The 25,371-nt window shown below is 40.9% G+C and overlaps 1 protein-coding gene across 1 annotated transcript; it reads left to right on the top strand.

The window, feature by feature from the left end:
- Positions 1-1,862: 1,862 nt before the first annotated feature.
- On the top strand, positions 1,863-23,714 carry LOC116335886 (mucin-2-like). The gene is made up of 46 exons (XM_039614190.1): positions 1,863-1,953; positions 2,095-2,350; positions 3,152-3,266; positions 3,612-3,702; positions 3,789-3,922; positions 4,019-4,235; positions 4,468-4,593; positions 4,689-4,803; positions 4,889-5,039; positions 5,157-5,270; positions 5,351-5,420; positions 5,525-5,662; positions 6,260-6,424; positions 6,574-6,668; positions 6,753-6,879; positions 6,988-7,243; positions 7,355-7,407; positions 7,494-7,606; positions 7,782-7,933; positions 8,067-8,205; positions 8,734-8,844; positions 8,960-9,139; positions 9,408-9,647; positions 9,735-9,891; positions 11,502-11,630; positions 11,733-12,377; positions 12,768-13,496; positions 13,806-14,686; positions 17,333-17,710; positions 17,874-18,048; positions 18,130-18,377; positions 18,491-18,674; positions 18,762-18,972; positions 19,068-19,243; positions 19,363-19,432; positions 19,594-19,694; positions 19,781-19,812; positions 19,904-20,084; positions 20,167-20,271; positions 21,727-21,767; positions 21,862-21,984; positions 22,119-22,217; positions 22,348-22,476; positions 22,570-22,609; positions 23,039-23,162; positions 23,266-23,714. The coding sequence occupies exons 1-46, from the start codon at positions 1,878-1,880 to the stop codon at positions 23,474-23,476; spliced, it is 8,403 nt and encodes a 2,800-aa protein (XP_039470124.1). The 5' UTR covers positions 1,863-1,877; the 3' UTR covers positions 23,477-23,714.
- Positions 23,715-25,371: the final 1,657 nt, after the last annotated feature.

The following is a 25,371-nucleotide window of genomic DNA, read 5'->3' as shown; positions in this document are numbered from 1 at the left end:
CTGTGCATTGACTAAAGATATAAATAGTATTGCAGCAAGAATAAATATCAGGCAAGAGGATTATAAACAAATAAGAGGAAGGCACATAATAGAGGAGAGGTTGCGAAGTGCTTGAAAGTAGTAGCATTGGACTTGGTCTGAGTATAGTCGATGTAAACGGGCCTGAGTGATAAGGGTTCCTCAGACCATGGCTTAGATTGGTGGGTGGGTGGACAGGGATGCGGTGTGTGTGTGTGTGTATGTGGGGTGTGGGGGGATAGTGTTTGGTGACAGTCCGAATGACTCAGGGGAAGAAGTTTGTGCGTTTGGAAGTGTGGGACCTGATTGACCTTAGGGCATCAGGTCAAACAGGCAGGGTGCAAAGGGCTCACCTTTAAAAGGTCTGATTTTCCTGAGACAGGACGATCTGGCGATGCCCTTCAGGGGTGGAAAAGAACAGCCAATGATTTTTTTCGGCTTTTGTGGTCCCTGTGTAGAAAACATCCAGGCAGTAGGAGAACACGCTCTCCACTGAGGAGCGATAGAAGGCCAGCAGCAGCTTCAGGTCAATGTTTTTCTTCCTCAGGATATGGAGGAAGTGTGGCAGCTAATGGGCCTTCTTTACCAGGGGCTTTATGTTTCCAGATCCCAAACTTAAAGGAACTCATCTATAATGAGTTCTTTTGTTATAAGGACGTTCAGTTTCAGGTTATTTTCTGAGCACCAATGGGATAAATTCTCTACCTCTGCCCTGTACGCAGTCTCATCTTCATCAGAGATGAGCCCAACGGCAGTGGTGACATTGGTATACTCAAAAATGACATTGAATGCAGCCCTACAGGGATATTTGAGTAAACTGGTGAAAATTAATTAAGGACGTGCGTCAGTCAGTAGTCTTTGAAATGTGTAAAACACACCTGATCAAATTGACTTTTCTTTCCTCAGTTTAAAGCTCCTTCCTGCTTTTGAATTTGCAACATTCCTAACAATGAGCTGCTAGAGATAAAGCTAAAGGAATCTGACCCATCTGCTTAATAGCTTTTGAGTTGAACATGAATGCCTTGACATGAACAAGCGCCTGAATATTCCAGGTGTTATGTCCCTCTGCAGCCCCTAATCATCTTAATGTGTTCAGCTGGTGCTAATTGGCCACACCTAGTCAGGTGTGGATAAAACCATACCTGAGGCAAGCTTCCGGGGAGCTCACTTGCTTTTGCCTCGGTGGCACCAGCCGTTTTAGCCAACCTCCTATGCCATTTCAAGATAAAACCTCTTCCTACCTACACTCTGCTGTTCGTCTCCTTTTTTATGTTGCGGCTTTTGAGCCGGGTCGTAACACCAGGATGTTTGTCAATGCTCTTATCAAATGTAAAGCAGATGGTAGACAAGATGGTATAGGGTTTGTTTAAAGCAGCTCACATAGGTTTCAGGTTATGTTAGGTGATACCTGCATCGTCATAGTCAGTCATGAGATCTTTACTTTCTTTGCAGAGTTGTAAGAAATCTTACATCCCAGTGTCTCATTTTCCACTTTTCATTTCTATTTTTAATAAATTATAATTATTGGATTCTTATTAAACAATAGATTTATAACAGAGGAGCATCCTGTCAATAAAACTGTTTTATTGCTGCCTCTGTTGTCTTGAAATGAAGATACTTAATTGAAGTGCAAACATACTTGTTCAATTAAGAGGAAGGATGTAAAAATAAGTTATATGGGACTTGTGAAGGGCGTTGGACAGCCATCCAGCACATGTTTGCCACGACCTGCAATAAATCTTTATGTCTTACTCAGAAAGAAGCTGTGAGAAAAAAAAGTCTGATCTCAATATAAAGGGCTGTCAAGAACCACTCTCTACATTATCTGCTCTGGAAACAGCAAGTCCACAGTGGCAACAATGAGGGGGAGTTCAGTGGGGTTGTGTTTTCTTGCTTTGACTATAGCCCATGTCACTGAGATCCAAGCCAGATGGGGTAAGGCTCAAATAATTTTGGTCTGCTTTTATACCTTGATGATTTAAATAGATTTTTCTGGTTCATTTATGTATATATGAACATAACATTTATAATACCGCCACCAATATTCAGCTTTTATTTATGTGAATTTTTTTCCAGTCCGCAACCATGTGAGCAGCATCTGTAGCACATGGGGCAGGGAGCACTTCAAGACATTCGATGGTGATGTGTACCAGTTTCCTGGCATGTGTGAATATAACCTGGTCTCTGACTGCCACGACACCTTCCCAGAGTTCTCTGTGCACATGAAGAGGAAGGAAAACGATGGAAACCCGACAGTCAGTTATGTGGTGGTCACCATCAGCGATTTTGTATTTCACCTTAGCAAGGATGTGGTCACTGTGAACGACCTGCCGTAAGTTAAAATAAAAAATGCAACTCTGATATAATTATGATGACAATGATAATCTTTTATCTCAGATATATAAAACCAATATATACACAGATTCTTAATGACATGAATTAACCACTCAGTCATCAAGTCTGAAATGGAGTAGGAAGAAATATTGAAATACTTATTAATCCATGATTCACTGATTTATTGATTGATTCACCATGTTCATAATTACCCACACTTCCCCTCAGCACTTGTATACACTCATAAAAAACACATTAAATTAACATCATTTCATATATTATCAGTCATCAGTTTCATTAATATCACATTCTTCTAAAGCAGGTTTTGAAAAATTTCAAATGGAAATGCAAAAGGTTTTAACTGTTGTTTGTCTACAAATTTAACTTTCCCATAAGGATATAATCCCCTTCTCTCTCGAAAAACATTGTCTGTCATTTTCCTGATAACATATCTGGCTTTATTTATGTTTTTGGGCAGATTTCTATTTTATGATGTCCATGAATTTCAAGATTTGTTGACTCCAAAAATAAAATGTTAGTGTGGTCTCTAAATGCAGCTTCATTTAATGATCCTGGTTGCTTTTTCCTGAAGTTTAGATAATGACTGAATTAAAGTTTTGTATACATTTACCCAGACTTCCAGACAGTACTCTTAAGTATGGCAATATAAGTGAACATTTGAAGTACACAGAGTGATTTATAATGCAAAAGACTTTAGTACAGAGATGCTTCTTATATAATGTTAATTATAGATATAAATGAATTATAATTGTTAAAAAGATATTATCTTTCCTCTCAGTGTCAAACTTCCACACTACCAGGCCGGAGTACAAATGGAAAGAAATGCAGTCTACATCAAGCTCCAGTCCAAAGTTGGCATCATTGTCATGTGGAACCTTGATGATGCAGTCATGGTAAATCCTTAAAACAGACAGATCCAATAGGACATTTTTGTGACACATTTCTTATATTAATGACTAACAGCCCAACCTCCAGAAATACTTTGCCATATTTTTTATATTTTGGTTTGTGTGACATTTAAATAAATACACTGCATTTGAGTAGAATTGCCGGCTACCTGGTTCACTACAACAATAGTTACAGTGGTTACTATTGTCCTTGCATACATGTAAAGTCCTTATATGTGGCAACTTTGATGCAATCTTTCATTTTGTTTTGACATTTTATATATTTTTATATCTAATACATGTCATGTCTGGTTTTTAAAACTTTTTCTAACCCTTTACTCCGTGTTTAAGGTGGAAATTGATAATGATTACACTAACCGCACTTGTGGACTTTGTGGAGATTTTAACAGTGTTCCAGTCTACAATGAGTTCCTCCTTGATGGTAAAAGCTGTTATTTATTTGTTATATTTTTAATCTATAATATGCTGACTATTGCATGTCCCCACTAATGTAATTGTATGCAAAAGGTCGCAAAATCAGTCCCATTGAGTTTGGCAACATACATAAAGTCCATCGTCCAAATGATGATTGTGAGGACCCATATGAAGAGGAAGATGTGTCACAGGAAGCTATGAATGTGCCAGAGTCATGCAAAGAGTTTGTGAGTTTTGTTGCCTACTTTAGCCAGGTTTAACGAAAGAGATCTGATGGTTTTTATTTGTATTAAATAACTGTGCACATGTTTACTCTCTTTTAGCAAAACACCTGTGAAGAGATGCTGCATGCAGAAACCTGGAGCTCCTGCGCCAAACTGATTGACCCTGAGCCTTACATTCAGGCCTGTGTGCAGGACATGTGTGGCTGTACCAACCATTCAGATGACTTTTGTGTCTGCAGCACACTCTCTGAGTTCTCTCGACAGTGTTCCCATGCAGGAGGGGAGCCTCCCAACTGGAGGACTTCTGAGTTCTGTGGTAAAATTTTGTTTTTTCTTTCTGTTTGGTTTTTATTTTTGTCTTTTATATATTAAGGGGTAGAGAGAGTATCGAAATACTGAAATCACCTGAGCCAACTATATGGTGAAATTTGGCAAATGTCAGAAGTAACATAAGTCCACAAAAAAAATCTGCTGTTCTTACACTCAAGTGAAAAACTTCAAGAAGTTGATGTTTAAACATTTCGCATAAATTCCCACTTCCTTCACAGCCAAACAGTGTCCATTCAACATGGTTTATGAAGAGAGTGGATCCCCTTGTGTGGATACCTGCACGCATCAAGACACAAGCTCATTCTGTGAGGACCACAAAATGGACGGCTGCTTCTGTCCTCCTGGTTAGCGCTCATGACAAATAAGTTTCTTTCTACACACCTGTTAAAGCTTCTCTTTTCATGGGACTTTACCATCAAACGCCAACCTTCCGTTTCAGGAACCGTGTTCGATGACATTTCCATGAGGGGGTGTATTGCTCAGTCTGAATGCCAGTGCAAGCATGGAAAAATCTATGAATCTGGTGAAGTTTACAGACAGGAGCGAGAGGAATGGTAATGTTCATAATGCTACCAGAATGTAATGTTTTACAATGTGTCTGCATATTTTGTTATCTTAATGAATTTGTTTGTTTTTCAGCACATGTTTTGAGGGTAGATGGACTTGTGAAAGTCTTTCAACACCTTCTACGTGTGCGGTTGAAGAAGGTTCACATGTAACCACCTTTGATGGGAAAGACTTCACCTTCCATGGAGACTGTTACTACACCCTGGCCAAGGTGGAAAGAAAGGTAAATGAGCCTTAGCTTTGTACTATCAAATTTTAGACAATACTGTGTTGGGCACATGTAAGGTAAAAATAATGGATTAGGTTAATTTGTGTACTTCTCACATTATGTATATTTCAGGATGATGCAAGTCCTAAGTTTACCATTCTGGTCAAACTGGTACCATGTGCACACCAAGAGTATGACACCTGTCTGAAGACCCTCAAAATCCTGCTGAACAATGACAGAAACAATGTGAGTTCAATACTGGGCTCATGCTTTAAATAGATACTGACAGCTGCAACATTCTAATGATCAATTCTGTTTTTATTCAGGTGTTAACATTCACTGCTGATGGCACAGTAAAGCAGAATATGCAGATTATCAGTTTGCCGTACTTCTCAGGTTGGTCAGAAAATAAGGAACTTAAGATTTAAGATGTTACTTTCATTCATGCTGATACATAAGAAGTTAGACAAAGTGATTTTTGTGTTTCTCTTTATTCACAGGGGATATCAGTATATTCCATGCTTCATCCTTTCACATCATCCTCCAGACCAGTTTTGGTTTGCAAATTCAGATCCAACATGTGCCCCTCATGCAAGTTTATGTCAGCCTGGAGCAGAGCTACAGAGAAAAGACACGTGGTAAGTTTTACTTTAGCCTTTAAGCATTATATCATGAGGACTAATATGCATTTATTAAATAACTATTTATTGCACTTTGTTTTTCTTTAAAAACTAAACACTTGAAACACTTGGTCATAATTTTGGGTTTGTAAAAGCATATCGAGGTCTGGTGAGAGAGCACCATGTTATTTTGGAGGCCGGGTGACCAGGGATGTGCCTTTAAACCAGTTTTGGCTACTAGGCTGATATAAAGGGCCTCGCCCACTAATAGAGCTGGGGCAAGAAATTTAGACATAATGAGGGAACTCAGAGTAGAGTGTTAGTTTCTTCAGATGAAAAGGAACCAGCTAAGATGGTGTGGGTGGGCAGCTAATTATCGTGCCTAAATGAAAAGCTTATGTGGAAGGTTAGGTGGGTAGGAGACACTGAGGTAGACCCAGAGCATGCTTGAGAAATTGTGTTTTATGTGACCTAAGATGATCTCAGGATCGCCCCATTCTGAATACCACCCAGTTAGCAAGCCATTAAAAATCACTTGGTTTCAGATATTTGTTTATTTGGCATCCTTATTTGCATTTCATTATAATTTCTTTCTAAAATATCTGTAATTTTTAGGTTTATGTGGGAACTACAACATGGTCCTGTCTGATGACATGAACACTCGTCAGGGAATTGTGGAGGGAAGTGCAGCAGCTTTTAGTAACTCCTGGAAGGCTAGCCATGTATGCCAAGACAGAGAAGACAGACTTGATGACCCTTGTTCTCTCAGTATGGAAAATGGTAAACTGGAAAGTTTCTTTTGTCCATCAAGTGTATTTCTGTATTGCTGTCATTTGCTTGAAACTGATTTTCCAGGCTCTAAATGTAACATATTTGAACAAGTAAGAAATATAAACAAGAAATTAAAATGAGTACTCATCTACTTATAGAAATGTATGCCAAACATTGGTGCACCTTGCTACGACAGCCAAATAGTACCTTTGCAGAGTGCCATTCTGTGGTGGATCCTGAGATTTACTACCAGGTACAACAAAATCTCTCTGTTTGTCCTTAAACTGAATACAGTGGGACTGTAATACAATAAAAATGTGTTCACTGTTTTCTGCAGCGATGTACTTATGCTAGCTGTAACTGTGAGAAGAGCGAGGACTGCCTGTGTGCTGTTTTCTCCTCCTATGCCAGAGCTTGTGCATCAAAGGGAGTGTTCTTGACAGACTGGAGAGAGAATGTGTGCGGTAAGGGTATCTGAAACAGCTCAGTAATGAAGTTTGATGAGCATGTTCTCTTTTTATTAGTTAGTCCAAAACTATGAGGTAATCATTGTCATATTTTCTGTAAAACAGACAAATACACCAAGAACTGCCCAGAATCTCAGACCTTCTCTTACAAAAATCAGAGATGCCAGCTGACTTGCAGATCATTGAGCTTAAAGCAGCAGAGCTGCACCTCTGATTTCTTGCCTGTGGATGGCTGTTCCTGCGCTGAGGGTCACTACCTAGATGACAACGGCATCTGTGTCCCAGTAACAAAGTGTCCCTGTTACCATAATGAAGTTTACGTTAAGTCAGGCAAGTCCATCAGTATCAACAACGAGCGCTGGTGAGTCACTTCAGGATTTCAAATGAAACATCCTAAACTAAGGATTAAGCAGGACTGTAATACATGTAGTGGGATGGATTTATACTTTTATATTTTGGTGTCTTTTTCTAGTGTATGCACTAACGGAGTTCTTCATTGCCATTCTGGGAGAAATCGCATGTCAAGTCAGTATTTTTTTCCTTCTTCAATGCGAGCTTTTTGTTAAGACAATATACAGTATATTAAAGCAATTTGTACTTTTTCCCTACAGTTTCTACAGCTTGCCCTTTTCCTAAAGAATACTTCAACTGCTCCACTGCAAGCGCAGGAGTTGTTGGAGTGCAGTGTGCTCGAACTTGTTTAAATCTGGACAATGATGATTGTGTGAGTTGTTTTTGATGCTGTGCTTTAGCTGACCTCTCAGTCTCAATAAACAGAATCTCATTATTTAATGTTATACACATACACTCAGTAGTAGGCACATTTGAATGACAATTTTTAACAGTGTCTGAAATTTTTTATCTTATTTTTTATCAATGTTGTCTTTCTATCCTCCCAGGATGCCACAGAGTGTGAATCTGGTTGTCGGTGTCCCAGTGGCCTCCTTGATGATGGTAAAGGTTTCTGTGTGAAAGAAAGTGACTGTCCATGCAAGCATGATGGCCATCTCTATGTCTCCGGAACACAAATACCAAACCAGTGCAACACCTGGTAGGACCTTACTTTATTTTCTAATTAATTATTGTAGAGTAATAAACAGATAATAAACAGTATTTCATATATATAGCATGTTTTTCTCACAGTATTGAAACTTTATCATATTTACCTTTCTTGATACATTTAGTACCTGCCAAAGTGGAAAATGGAGATGCACAAAGAAAAAATGTCCAGGAACTTGCATTATTTATGGAAGTGGTCACTACACCACATTTGATCAGAAAACATATGCATTTCAAGGACAGTGTGGCTATATTGCTGTAAAGGTAAATAATGCATACCAAAATCATCCGAAGCACAACTGTATCCTAAATTCACCTCATCATGTCCTCATCCATTTGTTTCTCTTAAAAATAAACTCTAAACTATTTGAAGTAAAGTCAGTTATACAACACTAATTTCCTTTGAAAAAAAAAAGATACAGTGTGAATGTATCTTTTGTTTACCAAATGCAATTACTTACTAAAAAACTGCAAGGAGCTATTATATAATAATAATAGCTACTAGCTATTATAGCTATAACAATAATAATAATAATAATAATAATAATAATAATGACAATAATAATATCAGGTATCAGAAAATCTGTTTTTCTAAATGTAAAGATTTTATACACAGTTAAGACTTGTGAATTACCTACACTGTGACTCCAAAATTCATTACAAAAAGATTCAAAGGCAGTTCGTCGATATATAACGTGTGAGTGTATGATCTTGCTCCTATTATGTTATACCTTAACCACAAGAGACACAAAGTTTAACAATTCCCCTTTTTTCTTTTCTTCTTTTTTACAGAACAACTGTGGCAATAAAACAGTGCACAACAACTTTGGAGTCATCACTGAAAATGTACCTTGTGGCTCTACGGGCACCACCTGCTCTAAAAAAGTCAGAATTCAACTCGGGGTAAGACCAGATACAAACACTTGCCAGTTTTATTATGCCAATAACAGTAAATCCAAAATAATATGTTATTAGCATTACAGTTGAACCAACAGAAATTTCCTTTCCTTCATTACAGAGAATGGAAATCAAACTATCAAAGGAAAAAGTTGAAGAGGATGAGCTGGGACATGGGCCTCATATCCAGTACAGAATAAGGAAGGTTGGCTTGTATGTGGTTGTAGAATCTGTCATCGGTGTGGCAGTGATGTGGGATCGCAAAACAGCTGTTCGGATCCTGCTGGAACCAGTGCACAGTGTGAGTCACAGTAACTGTTACATTAAATTCTTACATTAAAGTTTTGATATTATTAACACAGTGTACCCTTTTTGTCTCACCACATAGTTGTTGTTTTCAATACCACATATTGAAAAATTAGACAGAATCATTTCTAAAAAAGAAAAAAAAATTCTTAAAAAAGCCTTTTAATTAAGCCATTAATGAAATTTATGGCAAATGTAAAGCACCATTTTATATTTATCAGCCTCACACATTGCTCAAGTGATTCTTTTCTATGACTGCACAGGGAGAGGTGTGTGGCCTTTGTGGAAATTTTGATGGCGATGGACAGAATGACTACACCACCCAGGGTCAGCTGGTGGTGAGCAATCCACTTGAATTTGCAAACAGCTGGAAAGTGTCTAGCTCTTGTCCAGATGTGGAGGCGAGCATTGATCCTTGCGCAGTAACACCCGGTCGACATCAGTGGGCAAAAATGATGTGTAGCATCATAATTGGAAAAACATTTAAAGAATGCCACAAAAAGGTAATGACAGTTTTTCAGTTTGCAAATCATGTAATTATGAAACACTTTACTAAAAAAAATCATCATCAATTTTGCACCGCTGTACAGGTTAGCCCTGGTCCATTTTATGAAAACTGTGTGAAAGACTCGTGTGCCTGCGACACTGGAGGAGACTGTGAATGTTTCTGCACAGCAGTTGCAGCTTATGCTCAGGCTTGCAATGAGCATGATGTTTGCGTTGCATGGAGAACTCCAGAGATCTGTCGTAAGTAAAAAAAAAAATTTATTCATTTTTCCAACCTTTTCTGACACATGTCTTTGAGGCCAACTACAGATATCAATCTGATCAGGAAACATACCCAATCATTTTTTGTATTTTTTTGCATTTTGATATTGTTATTAATTAATAAACCTGACCTTTTCTGTATCAAGCTACACTTAATAACCACAAGGACCAAACTGGACACATGTTTTTGGAAGTGTATGAAACGTCTGAAACTTAATTCTCTCATTTTACAAATATATTCCCACTAGGGCTGGTATCGTCACTGATTTCAGTGATTCAATCACAGGTCCCGATTCAATTCAGTCCTGATTGGATTCTATTCAATTTTGACTCCGACAGTCGAAAATATTATAATTCTGATCATTTATCAGTACATATCCATATTTTTTATATCTATGTATAAAAAGAAAAGATGACACTTGTGAGACTTCATCAGAGTTGTAAGCATCACAGCAGATGCCTTTGTGGCAAAGTAACTGAGGATAAAACACAAAAAAAATAAGAAGGAGATTTTCTTGGCCTGGTCTTTTATATAATATAACCCCTTTAAAAATCTTCTGCAACTGATCAAAAACTGAAGAAAACCAAATCAACTTATGAACATTACCTCCTGAAGTGAAAGGCACTTTACCCTCCCGCCTACTGGTGTTGGCTAGAGGGGCCGATGGCGTGATATGGCAGCCTCGCTTCTGTCAGTCTGCCCCAGGGCAGCTGTGGCTACAACTGTAGCTTGCCTGCACCAGTGTATAAATGTGAGTGAATGAATAATGGCGTTGTAAAGCGCTTTGGGTGAGCTCTGAAACCTGACTGAAACTCTTCAAACAAGCTATTCCTCTGCAGATGATCACTTAGCTGTTTGACAACTACCCTTTGAAGAATTTTTGATATGAAAGGAAGGTTGGATATTGGCCTATAATTAGCTAAGACCGCTCGGTCTAGAGATGGTTTTTGAAGTAATGGTTTAACAACTGCCAACTTGAAGGCCTGTGGTACATAGCCGATTAATAGAGATAGGTTTATCATATTTAAGATTGAAGCATTAATTAGTGGCAGGACGTCTTCAAGCAATTTTGTAGGAATGGGCTCTGGGAATGGGAACAACAAGTAAGCCTGCAGTTTGGGAGCGAAGTGTTCTACTGGGGTGATATGGTACTATGAGGTCATTAAGATAAGATGGGGCCTGATTATTTACCACCTTGTATGTGGGAAGCGGGATTTTGAATTCAATTCTGGAATTAACAGTGACCCAGTGAAGGGAAGCCATTATAGGAGAAATATGCTTTCTCTTTCTAGTCCCTTTGGTTCAATATAAACTCAATTTATAATATAGTCAGAGTTAATTATAATTAATCTCAGTACCATCTTTTTATTATATCACTTAAAGAGCTCGATCATGAAAAGTTTGAATGAAATTCCAAAATATACCTCAAACTAAGTATTTCTTTCAATCCCTTTATAAAATTCTAATGTAAGATTGTATAAAGTGGACTTTGAACTGACATTCATAATACACATAGAAATTTCATATATTTCCATCAACATTTTAATTGTCTAAATAAATGGCATCATTTGTATCCCTTATTTCTTAGCTGTCTATTGTGATTACTACAACGGCCCAAAGGAATGCAGGTGGCACTACAACCCTTGCCACACCCCGTGCTACAAAACCTGTTTGAATCCAGAAGGCGTATGTTTGAATCCGATACCCACCCTGGAAGGTAGGAGGTTAAAGAGTGTCAGTTTGTATGACCTTAAATCAGATAGCTGTGCCATTCAGAAATGTTAAATAAGGTTTTATTATGTGATTTCTTTTTTTACAGGCTGTTACCCTGCATGCCCAGAAGATAAGCCCATATTTGATGAGAAAAACCAAACCTGTGTGGATATATGTCCAGGGTCAACTACAACTACTCCTCCCACCACCACAACTACAACAACAACATCTCCAACTACAACTACCGTGCCCACTACCACCACATCTCCAACAACAACTACCATACACACTACCACCACATCCCCAACTACAACTCCTGTGCACACTACCACCACATCTCCAACAACAACTACCATACACACTACCACCACATCCCCAACTACAACTCCTGTGCACACTACCACCACATCTCCAACAACAACTACCATGCCCACTACCACCACATCTCCAACTACAACTACCGTGCCCACTACCACCACATCTCCAACTACAACTACCGTGCCCACTACCACCACATCTCCAACTACAACTCCTGTGCACCATACCACCACATCTCCAACCACAACTACCTTGCCCACTACCACCACATCTCCAACTACAACTACCATGCCCACTACCACCACATCTCCAACTACAACTACCGTGCCCACTACCACCACATCTCCAACTACAACTCCTGTGCACCATACCACCACATCTCCAACCACAACTACCTTGCCCACTACCACCACATCTCCAACTACAACAACCATGCCAACTACCACCACATCTCCAACTACAACTACTGTGCACACTACAACCACATCTCCAACTACAACTTGCATTCCAGGTGACAAATGTGAGTGGTCAGACTGGTATGATGTGGATGATCCAACGGACAAAAGTGACTGGGAAACGTACAAAAACATCACAGATGCTGGTCTACAAATATGTAACATTATTGAAGAAATTGAATGCAGAGCAGTACTTTACCCGACCATTCCCTTTGATGACTTTGTGGAAGAAACTAAACAAAGTGTTACTTGTGATAAGGACATTGGTTTAATATGTAGAGCAGAGGACCAGACAAGCCGTCCAGCAAAGTGTTTTGACTACAAGATTAGGGTATGTTGTGTGATATGTTCAACCACAACTCCAGCTCCTACAACAACTACCACCACAACTACAACTACAACTACCATGCACACTACCACCACATCTCCAACTACAACTACTGTGCCCACTACCACCACATCTCCAACTACAACTCCTGTGCACACAACCACCACATCTCCAACTACAACTCCTGTGCACACAACCACCACATCTCCAACTACAACTCCTGTGCACACTACCACCACATCTTCAACTACAACTACCTTACCCACTACCACCACATCTCCAACTACAACTCCTGTGCACACTACCACCACATCTCCAACTACAACTCCTGTGCACACTACCACCACATCTCCAACAACAACTACCATGCCCACTACCACCACATCTCCAACTACAACTACCGTGCCCACTACCACCACATCTCCAACTACAACTACCGTGCCCACTACCACCACATCTCCAACTACAACTCCTGTGCACCATACCACCACATCTCCAACCACAACTACCTTGCCCACTACCACCACATCTCCAACTACAACTACCATGCCCACTACCACCACATCTCCAACTACAACTACCGTGCCCACTACCACCACATCTCCAACTACAACTCCTGTGCACCATACCACCACATCTCCAACCACAACTACCTTGCCCACTACCACCACATCTCCAACTACAACAACCATGCCAACTACCACCACATCTCCAACTACAACTACTGTGCACACTACAACCACATCTCCAACTACAACTTGCATTCCAGGTGACAAATGTGAGTGGTCAGACTGGTATGATGTGGATGATCCAACGGACAAAAGTGACTGGGAAACGTACAAAAACATCACAGATGCTGGTCTACAAATATGTAACATTATTGAAGAAATTGAATGCAGAGCAGTACTTTACCCGACCATTCCCTTTGATGACTTTGTGGAAGAAACTAAACAAAGTGTTACTTGTGATAAGGACATTGGTTTAATATGTAGAGCAGAGGACCAGACAAGCCGTCCAGCAAAGTGTTTTGACTACAAGATTAGGGTATGTTGTGTGATATGTTCAACCACAACTCCAGCTCCTACAACAACTACCACCACAACTACAACTACAACTACCATGCACACTACCACCACATCTCCAACTACAACTACTGTGCCCACTACCACCACATCTCCAACTACAACTCCTGTGCACACAACCACCACATCTCCAACTACAACTCCTGTGCACACAACCACCACATCTCCAACTACAACTCCTGTGCACACTACCACCACATCTTCAACTACAACTACCTTACCCACTACCACCACATCTCCAACTACAACTCCTGTGCACACTACCACCACATCTCCAACTACAACTCCTGTGCACACTACCACCACATCTCCAACTACAACTCCTGTGCACACTACTACCACATCTCCAGCTACAACTACCTTACCCACTACTACCACATCCCCAACTACAACTCCTGTGCACACTACCACCACATCTCCAACTACAACTCCTGGGCACACTACCACCACATCTCCAACTACAACTTCTGTGCACACTACCACCACATCTCCAACTACAACTACTGTGCCCACCACCACATCTCCAACTACAACTCCTGTGCACACTACCACCACATCTCCAACTACAACTCCTGTGCACACTACCACCACATCTTCAACTACAACTACTGTGGCCACTACCACCACATCTCCAACAACAACTACTGTGCCCACCACCACATCTCCAACTACAACTCCTGTGCACACAACCACCACATCTCAAACTACAACTCCTGTGCACACTACCACCACATCTCCAACTACAACTCCTGTGCACACAACCACCACATCTCCAACTACAACTCCTGTCCACACAACCACCACATCTCCAACTACAACTTCTGTGCACACTACCACCACATCTCAAACTACAACTACCTTACCCACTACCACCACATCTCCAACTACAACTCCTGTGCACACCACTACCACCACATCTCCAACTACAACTCCTGTGCACACTACCACCACATCTCCAACTACAACTCCTGTGCACACTACCACCACATCTCCAACTACAACTACCGTGCCCACTACCACCACATCTCCAACTACAACTCCTGTGCACACTACCACCACATCTCCAACTACAACTCCTGTGCACACTACCACCACATCTTCAACTACAACTACTGTGCCCACTACCACCACATCTCCAACAACAACTACTGTGCCCACCACCACATCTCCAACTACAACTCCTGTGCACACAACCACGACATCTCAAACTACAACTCCTGTGCACACTACCACCACATCTCCAACTACAACTCCTGTGCACACTACCACCACATCTCCAACTACAACTCCTGTGCACACTACCACCACATCTCCAACTACAACTCCTGTGCACACTACCACCACATCTCCAACTACAACTCCTGTGCACACCACTACCACCACATCTCCAACTACAACTCCTGTGCCCACTACCACCACATCTCCAACTACAACTTCTGTGCACACTACCACCACATCTCCAACTACAACTACCTTACCCACTACCACCACATCTCCAACTACAACTCCTGTGCACACCACTACCACCACATCTCCAACTACAACTCCTGTGCACACTACCACCACATCTCCAACTACAACTCCTGTGCACACTACCACCACATCTCCAACTACAACTCCTGTGCACACTACCACCACATCTCCAACTACAACTTCTGTGCACACTACCACCACATCTCCAACTACAACTACCTTACCCACTACCACCACATCTCCAACTACAACTCCTGTGCACACCACTACCACCACATCTCCAACTACAACTCCTGTGCACACTACCACCACATCTCCAACTACAACTCCTGTGCACACTACCACCACATCTCCAACTACAACTTCTGTGCACACTACCACCACATCTCCAACTACAACTCCTGTGCACACCACTACCACCACATCTCCAACTACAACTCCTGTGCCCACTACCACCACATCTCCAACTACAACTCCTGTGCCCACTACCACCACATCTCCAACTACAACTCCTGTGCACACTACCACCACATCTCCAACTACAACTCCTGTGCACACTACCACCACATCTCCAACTACAACTCCTGTGCACACTACCACCACATCTCCAACTACAACTCTTGTGCACACTACCACCACATCTCCAACTACAACTCCTGTGCACACTACCACCACATCTCCAACTACAACTCCTGTGCACACTACCACCACATCTCCAACTACAACTCCTGTGCACACTACCACCACATCTCCAACTACAACTTCTGTGCACACTACCACCACATCTCCAACTACAACTACCTTACCCACTACCACCACATCTCCAACTACAACTCCTGTGCACACCACTACCACCACATCTCCAACTACAACTCCTGTGCACACTACCACCACATCTCCAACTACAACTCCTGTGCACACTACCACCACATCTTCAACTACAACTACCGTGCCCACTACCACCACATCTCCAACTACAACTCCTGTGCACACTACCACCACATCTCCAACTACAACTCCTGTGCACACTACCACCACATCTTCAACTACAACTACTATGCCCACTACCACATCTCCAACTACAACTCCTGTGCACACAACCACCACATCTCAAACTACAACTCCTGTGCACACTACCACCACATCTCCAACTACAACTCCTGTGCACACTACCACCACATCTCCAACTACAACTCCTGTGCACACTACCACCACATCTCCAACTACAACTCCTGTGCACACTACTACCACCACATCTCCAACTACAACTCCTGTGCCCACTACCACCACATCTCCAACTACAACTCCTGTGCACACCACCACCACATCTCCAACTACAACTCCTGTGCACACTACCACCACATCTCCAACTACAACTTCTGTGCACACTACCACCACATCTCCAACTACAACTACCTTACCCACTACCACCACATCTCCAACTACAACTCCTGTGCACACCACTACCACCACATCTCCAACTACAACTCCTGTGCACACTACCACGACATCTCCAACTACAACTCCTGTGCACACTACCACCACATCTTCAACTACAACTACCGTGCCCACTACCACCACATCTCCAACTACAACTCCTGTGCACACTACCACCACATCTACAACTACAACTCCTGTGCACACTACCACCACATCTTCAACTACAACTACTGTGCACACTACCACATCTCCAACTACAACTCCTGTGCACACAACCACCACATCTCAAACTACAACTCCTGTGCACACTACCACCACATCTCCAACTACAACTCCTGTGCACACTACCACCACATCTCCAACTACAACTCCTGTGCACACTACCACCACATCTCCAACTACAACTCCTGTGCACACCACTACCACCACATCTCCAACTACAACTCCTGTGCCCACTACCACCACATCTCCAACTACAACTCCTGTGCACACCACCACCACATCTCCAACTACAACTCCTGTGCACACTACCACCACATCTCCAACAACAACTACTGTGCACACTACCACCACATCTCCAACTACAACTCCTGTGCACACTACCACCACATCCCCAACTACAACTCCTGTGCACACTACCACCACATCTCCAACTACAACTCCTGTGCACACTACCACCACATCTCCAACTACAACTACCGTGCATACTACCACCACATCTCCAACTACAACTCCTGTGCACACTACAACCACATCTCCATCGACAACTCCTGTGCACACTACCACCACATCTCCAACTACAACTCCTAGGCACACTACCACCACATCTCCAACTACAACTTCTGTGCACACTACCACCACATCTCCAACTACAACTCCTGTGCACACTACAACCACATCTCCATCGACAACTCCTGTGCACACTACCACCACATCTCCTACTACAACTCCTCCTCCTCCACCTGACTGCCCTGATTGGGGTGTCTCAGTAAGACCCATTAAACATAAAAATGTTTTCAATAACTCTGTATTTAACTGCATTTTGATTATTTTCACTTTTTCAGTAACAAACTTCTTGCATAGGTTTTTCGCAAAAAAAAAAAAAATCTTAAAATAACTTTACTCTTTCTTTATGTGCTCTTTTCTTCAAGCAAAATGAGACCTTCTATTTGTGCAACTGTACCATGGCCAGATGCATAGAGAACAACACAATAGAAATTATTCCATATGAATGTCCACCGCTTCAAAACATAACTTGCACCAATGGAAAGAAACCAGTTCTGGTGTATGACGAGTACTACTGCTGTCAATATTATACTTGTGACTGTAAGTTATTCTGTGGGTTTAAAACATTTATTCCCTACATGTTTTTTTCTCCTCCCTTAAATACTTTTTCTTTCTTTTCAGGTGTATGTGAAGGGTGGGGAGATCCACATTACATCACGTTTGATGGACTTTACTACAGTTATCAAGGAAACTGTACTTATGTTTTGATGAAAGAGATTTTACCGATACATAATTTGGAGATTTATATTGAGAATGTCTTTTGTGATCCAACTGAAGATGTTTCTTGTCCACGATCGATAATAGTATCATATGTATCACAAGTCATCACACTCATTAATCATAATCTTATTGGAGCTGCACAGTTGGAGGTAAATTTATGCATGTATGATTGCCTATATTTTATTGTATGATACTGCAAAATAACCAAGATAGACTATTTTTATAGTATATTTTTACATATGGTGCAATTATTCTCTTGTAGGTACTGAAAAATGGAGAAAGTTTGAACCTACCTTATTCTCAACAAGGTGTTAAGATCATGAATTCCGGTCTTAACCTGATTTTAGAGATTCCTCGCCTAAAAGTGGTTATTACATTTGGAATAACTGGCTTCAGTGTAACCCTTCCATTCCAGTACTTTGGCAAAAACACACAGGGACATTGTGGTAAGAAAGTTCACCAAAGTGGCCATATTTCTCAACTGTTAGTTTTAGGTTATAGTGCAATATTAACCGTTTTATTACTATTGTCAGGAACATGCAACAATAACCAGGCTGATGATTGCATGTTACCTGGAGGTAAGCTGGTGGAAAGCTGTGCGGTGATGGCTGACTATTGGCCTGTTGAAGACCCTTACAAACCCAACTGCCCAACACCACCTGCACTACCCACCAGTGCACCTGAACCACCACCTACCTTAGCTCCATGCAAACCAGACTCCATGTGTGACCTACTTAAAACTACGTAAGCATTATCTGATCTGTCCCAACAGTTTAGTCCTGTACTATTAACAGTTTGCACTTAAAAGAAATTTATTTTTGTGTCTTTTGTTGAAATAGTCTCTTTGCAGAGTGCCATCCATTTGTCTCTCCAGAAAATTTCTACAGAGGTTGTATTTTTGATAGCTGTCACGTTTCAAATCCAACAGTGGAGTGTACAAGTTTACAGACTTATGCTGCAGCCTGTGCTCAGGCTGGAGTTTGCATTTACTGGAGGAACCACACCACACTGTGTGGTAAGCAACACCTCATCATTTTGTAAATGATTAGAATTGGTTGGAATCACAAGTGACATTTTGTCAGCATGTATATAAAAACAAACACAAAACAATGAAGTTCTTTCCTTCATCATCAGCTGGTGAATGCCCATTAGGCAAAGTTTACAAGCCTTGTGGTCCTGCAGAACAGCCAACCTGTGAAGACAAGTACGTTTCCCCAAAACTATGCAAAAACATTTCCAGGGGCTATGATCATAACAAAATGTGGCAATAAATAAATGTTTACTGTGGCAATAAGTAAAAGTGACACTGTCTATCAACTTAACTGAATGAATTTAACTGCTGTTTCACTGTAACTTACTTCACAGTCCAAGTGGACCAACTATGAACTACACTACAGAGGGCTGCTTTTGTCCTGATGGAATGAAACTTTTCAACCAGGAGTCTGGAATATGTGTTGAAAAATGTGGTAATTACTTTTTGTAATATTTTCAATTTACTACTACTGACCTAAGTATACGATATAGTTTTAGTGACTTTTTTATTTTCCAACAGGATGTCTTGATCCTGAGGGCATTCCTCGTGAGGTGATCTTCTTTTTTCTTATAACCTGAAATTCTACTCTTTATTGTTTACTTGCAAGAGAAAATTAATATTTATTGTGGTTTATTCTTTCAGTTCAATGAAAGATTTGAATACAAATGCCAGGACTGCATCTGTGAAGAATCCACCAAGACTGTGACTTGCAAGCCTAAAGTGTGCCCACCACCACCGGCCACTACAGACTGCTCTGCCCCTGGGTTTGTCCTTGTCAACCAGACCAGTCCATCCGACCCCTGCTGTTTTACCTATGCTTGCCGTAAGATATGTAGTATCAAAGCACGTTTTTCCAGAGTGTTATTTGATTGTGGTAGTTTCTCACTGTGCCACAATCTCTGCAGAATGTCAACCTAACACCTGCCCAGTCACCAATATGAACTGTCCCATTGGATATAAGCCAGTTGTCAGTGTCCCTGATGGAAAATGCTGTGCAGAACATACATGTGGTAATCTTATTAATGCAGTTTGAATATACATATACACACACACACACACACACACACACACACACACACACACATATATATATATATATATATATATATATATATGTATACACATATACACTGAAGAAGAATATAAACGCAACACTTTTGTTTTTGCTTCCATTTTTCATGAGCTGAACTTAAAGATCTGAAACATTTTCTATTTACACAAAGGACCCATTACTATCAAATATTGTTCACAAATCTGTCTAAATCTGTGTTAGTGAGAACTTCTCCTTTGCCAAGATAATCCATCCCACCTCACAGGTGTGGCATGTCAAGGTGCTGATTAGACAGCATGAATATTGCACAGGTGTGCCATAGACTGCCCACAATAAAGGCCACTCTGAAATATGCAGTTTGATCACACAGCACAATGCTACAGATGTCGCAGCTTTTGAGGGAGCGTGCAATTGGCATGCTAACTGCAGGAATGTCTACCAGAGCTGTTGCCTGTGACATGAATGTTCATTTCTCTGCCATAAGCCATCTTCAAGGGCGTTTCAGAGAATTTGGCAGTACATCTAACTGGCCTCACAATCGCAGACCACGTGTAACCACAAAAGCCCAGGACCTCCACATCCAGCATGTTCACCTCCAGGATGGTCCACCAGGTGGAGACCAGCCACCCAGATAGCTGTAGCAACAATCGGTTTGCGTAACCAAAGAATTTTTGCAAAAACTGTCAGAAACCGTCTCAGGGAAGCTCATCTGTATGTTACAGTATGATAATGCACGGCCCCATATTGCAAGGATCTGTACACAATTCCTGGAAGCTGAAAACATCCCAGTTCTTGCATGGCCAGCATACTCACTGGACATGTCACCCATTGAGCATGTTTGGGACGCTCGGCTCGGCATATATGACAGTGTGTTCCAGTGCCTGCCAATATTCAGCAGCTTTGCACAGCTGTTGAAGAGGAGTGGACCAACATTCCACAGCCCACAATCAACAACCTGATCAACTCTATGCAATGGAGATGTGATGCACTGCGTGAGGCAAATGGTGCCCACACCAGATACTGACGGGTTTTGCGACATCTGTAGCATTGTGATCAAACTGCATATTTCAGAGTGGCCTTTTATTGTGGGCAGTCTAAGGCGCACCTGTGCAATATTCATGCTGTCTAATCAGCACCTTGACATGCCACACCTGTGAGGTGGGATGGATTATCTTGGCAAAGGAGAAATTCTCACTAAAACAGATTTAGACAGATTTGTGAACAATATTTGATAGTAATGGGTCCTTTGTGCATGTAGAAAATGTTTCAGATCTTTAAGTTCAGCTAATGAAAAATAGGAGCAAAACCAAAAGTGCTGCGTTTATAATTTTGTTCAGTGTATGTATATATACATATACATATACATGTGTGTACTTTCATGCAATTCACCTGTCTTTGTCTAACTCTTTTCTAGAACCTAAAAGAGTTTGTGTTCACAGAGAAACTGAATACCAGGTAAATAAGAAGCAGATGATTTGTCATTTTCTCACCTTTTTTTACCTTTAACGATACACATAATTATGTATGACCTTTTCTCTTTTTTTGCCAGCCTGGTTCTTCAGTTCCTGTGATTGCATGTCAGGATTGTACCTGTTCCAATGAGATTGACCCAAAATCTGGTCTATTAAAAATAATTTGTGTGTTTCAACAATGTAAAGAAAGCTGTGAACTGGTAAGAGACAATAAAGGAGTCATCTTCACTTACACCATACATCTCAGTTTTTTTTTCCTTTGGTGGCTTTAGTGTGTCACTTGCTAGATTGGGCTTCACAAGCTAAACGTGCCATCTCTCTCGGTGTCTCACAGGGATATGAATATGTGGAAAGTGATTCAGATGAATGCTGCGGGAAGTGTGTACAGACACACTGTGTTGTCAACATCAATGGAACCACACAACGTTTTACTGTAAGCTGGTTGTAACTTCATGTGTTAATTCATCTAAGCCAAACAAGCAAAATGTGTTGATTTATTTATTTAAATAAATATTTCTAAGTTTGTGTGGATTTTTGTATACATCTGTCTCACTGCTTTCTAGCAAGGAGAAACCTGGTCACCACCGGGGAATAAATGTGAACATTACACCTGTGTCAAGAATGGTGAGACTTTAACAGCAAGTCGTTCACAGACTGTCTGCCCACCCTTCCAAGAGAGCAACTGCCAACCTGTAAGTATGCTTTTAAAAATGTATCTTGATTGACTGACTGTATCTGTCTGAAATGAAAAGAATTTTGTTAATGTTGTATATTTTCATCGTTAGGACACAATTCAAACTGCAGCAAACGGCTGTTGCAAAATTTGTGAGTATAGCATTTTGATATATAACATTTTAATCAGGGGCAGCATGGTGGCGTGGTGGATAACATTATTGCCTCACAGCAGTAAGGGACTTGTTTGAATCCAGCATCTAGCCCGGGTCTTTCTCTGTAGAGTTTGCATGTTCTTCTCATGTCTGCATGGGTTTTCCCTGGATACTCTGTCTTCCTCCAATAGTCCAAAGACATTTAGTTAGTGGAGTTAGGTTAACTGGTGAGTCTAAATTCCCCATAGGTGTGAATTTAGGTGTGAATGGTTGTGTGTCTGTGTTAGCCCTATGACAGAGTGTTGACCTGTCCAGGATGTACCTGCCTTTCAGCCTACGAAATCTCGATAAGCGGAACAGAATGGATAAATGAATTTACATTAAATAGAAATAAAAGAAACTAACTCAACATCTTTTTTTGTAAAAGGTGTGGAGAAGGAGAAGGGATGCAAGTTAATGTCCATGAAAACCCATATTACAGTCAACGGTTGTCAGTCTGCCCAGGAGGTAGATATGCCATATTGTGAAGGATCCTGCAACACTTACACCATGTAAGGATAACCTTAGTATTATCTCATATTTCCTTGGAAAGTTACAAAAACTGTTATTTTACACTTTGATTATATTAATAAACCTGCCCCCTGCTTTCTTTAGGTACTCTGAAGCAGCAGCAGCTATGGAGCATTCCTGCTCATGCTGTAAGGAGATAAACTTCAGCAATCGCACTGCTGACCTGGTCTGCTTGAATGGAGACACGGTCCCCTACACATACATGTATGTGGAGCAGTGTGGTTGTACCAAGACAGACTGCACCAGAGCTGCTGGACATCATGTTCGCAGGAAGAGAAGCTTCACACTGCTGTGATGAAACAGTCCGTCTCCATTTTCACAGATGTGACATACAATTGTTTCTTCTCATATTGTCTTAAAAATCATTACATATCTTACAAAGTAATTGCTCTTGTGGCTTGAGTATTTATCTACTGATAAAAATAAAAAAATTGCAACTCAGTTAATGTCTCATTTCTTCCATCTTTTTTTTTCTGTTAAAACAAACTCTAAACATTTAATTTGTTTTTACATCACACAAAACCTAAATAAACTTTCACAATGACATTAAAGTAAAACTGTTTTTTTTTTTTGTTTGTTTGTTTTTTTTAAAATATACAATAAAGTTGGCATGTCACGGTGCGGGGAAAGTAGAACCCAAAAGCGGGACTCTTAGAATGAAGACAGTGCCTTTATTTACAGTGAAATGACAACATTATGCAGGTTAATTTCCGGTGCGTGCTCCAGGTGAGCCAAACCAAACTAGCAAATATACTCAAGTCCATAAACACTCATGAAGCCTTGGTTCCCAGACCCAGGCCCATGACATGGCAAGGTGAAATTTAGAAATAAAAAGACCAGGAGAATCTGCATCTTGTTCTTGGTGAAGCAGTAGTAATAAGTAAAAATAGGAAAGGAGTGGAGATGTGCTTCTGGACTGTAGATATTGCATAAATAGATACATTATATGTATTTTCTTAAAATCACTAAAAACATGGAGTATTTGTGTCATGTTTCATTGTGTGGCTGGCAGGAAATAGAACCCAAACGCAGAACTCAAACGTGGGGAGGGATGAACTCAAAACGGCAGCTTTATTGCTGGAAAAACACATAGGTACTAAACTAAACACAAGGAACCATAAACAAGAAACTCAAATCAAAAACCATAGACACAAGGGAGCTACACTGGGAACACAGGGACCTAAGAGCGCGGAGGAAACACGCAGTGTGAGGGGACAACGAAACAACGAACGGAGGTGAGCACAGACAATAAATACACAAGGCGAACAGGGAACAGCTGGGAGATACAGCTGAGGGCAATTGCACACATGACAAAACGGGAGGACACAGAGACAGACTGGAGGGTGAGAGAGAGAGTGGTGAGTGAGAGCGGGAGAGAGAGAGCACAGAGGGGCACGAGAGGAAGCACAGACATGACGGGATGAGGGAAACACGGAACGTAAGGAGTGGACACAAGGCACAAGAACTCACATAACTGTATAAACTTAAACACACAGAGGAAGACACAGGGGTCAGCTATACAGAGGGAAATTATTAAACCATCAGGGAATTAAACTGGGACCACAAGAAACCCCGTAGAAATAAACTATAGACTAACAAAGAGAACTTAATACAAAATTCACAACACAAAATGACAAAAATCACAGAAACTTAAAACACTAGGTCAGAAAACCCAGAACCCTGACAATGTGCCTATTTGCTGTTACGGTTTTAGTAAGTATAAGAATGAAACATAAAATAATTCAGTAATAATGCTTCTCATCTGCTTTAATGTGAGTGAAGATTGTTGGCCACATTTTCGACCCATCATTAATCTGGGAAAACACATTTGGGGCCATCATGGAAACTGAGGACAAAATTAGCTGGACCCCAGTTGGGTTTCCCAAGTAGGCCCCAAATATTAGCCCTGCTACTCCCTATTTGGGCCCCACATATGTGTGTTAACTGGGATAGATGTGATTGAGTTATAGATTGTTATGCTTCAGTGATATAGTTGGTGTTTAATTCAAAGCAATTATACAGCATGAAAAAAGACACCGGAATGATGAGAGAGCCAGATTTTCCATTACTTTGAATTCTGCTTAGCTGCTTGTACATAATCCACACCCTCTGCTGGGTATGCAAGAACACAGCACATATAACTATCAGATGCTATCAGATTGTTTTTCCTTCCATAAGTCTGTTTTCTTT

Source organism: Oreochromis aureus, linkage group 7 (assembly GCF_013358895.1).
Source record: "Oreochromis aureus strain Israel breed Guangdong linkage group 7, ZZ_aureus, whole genome shotgun sequence".
In the NCBI taxonomy this organism is placed as follows: domain Eukaryota; kingdom Metazoa; phylum Chordata; class Actinopteri; order Cichliformes; family Cichlidae; genus Oreochromis; species Oreochromis aureus.
The sequence above is the reverse complement of the archived record's forward strand: the minus strand, read 5'-3'. Positions and strand labels throughout refer to the sequence as shown.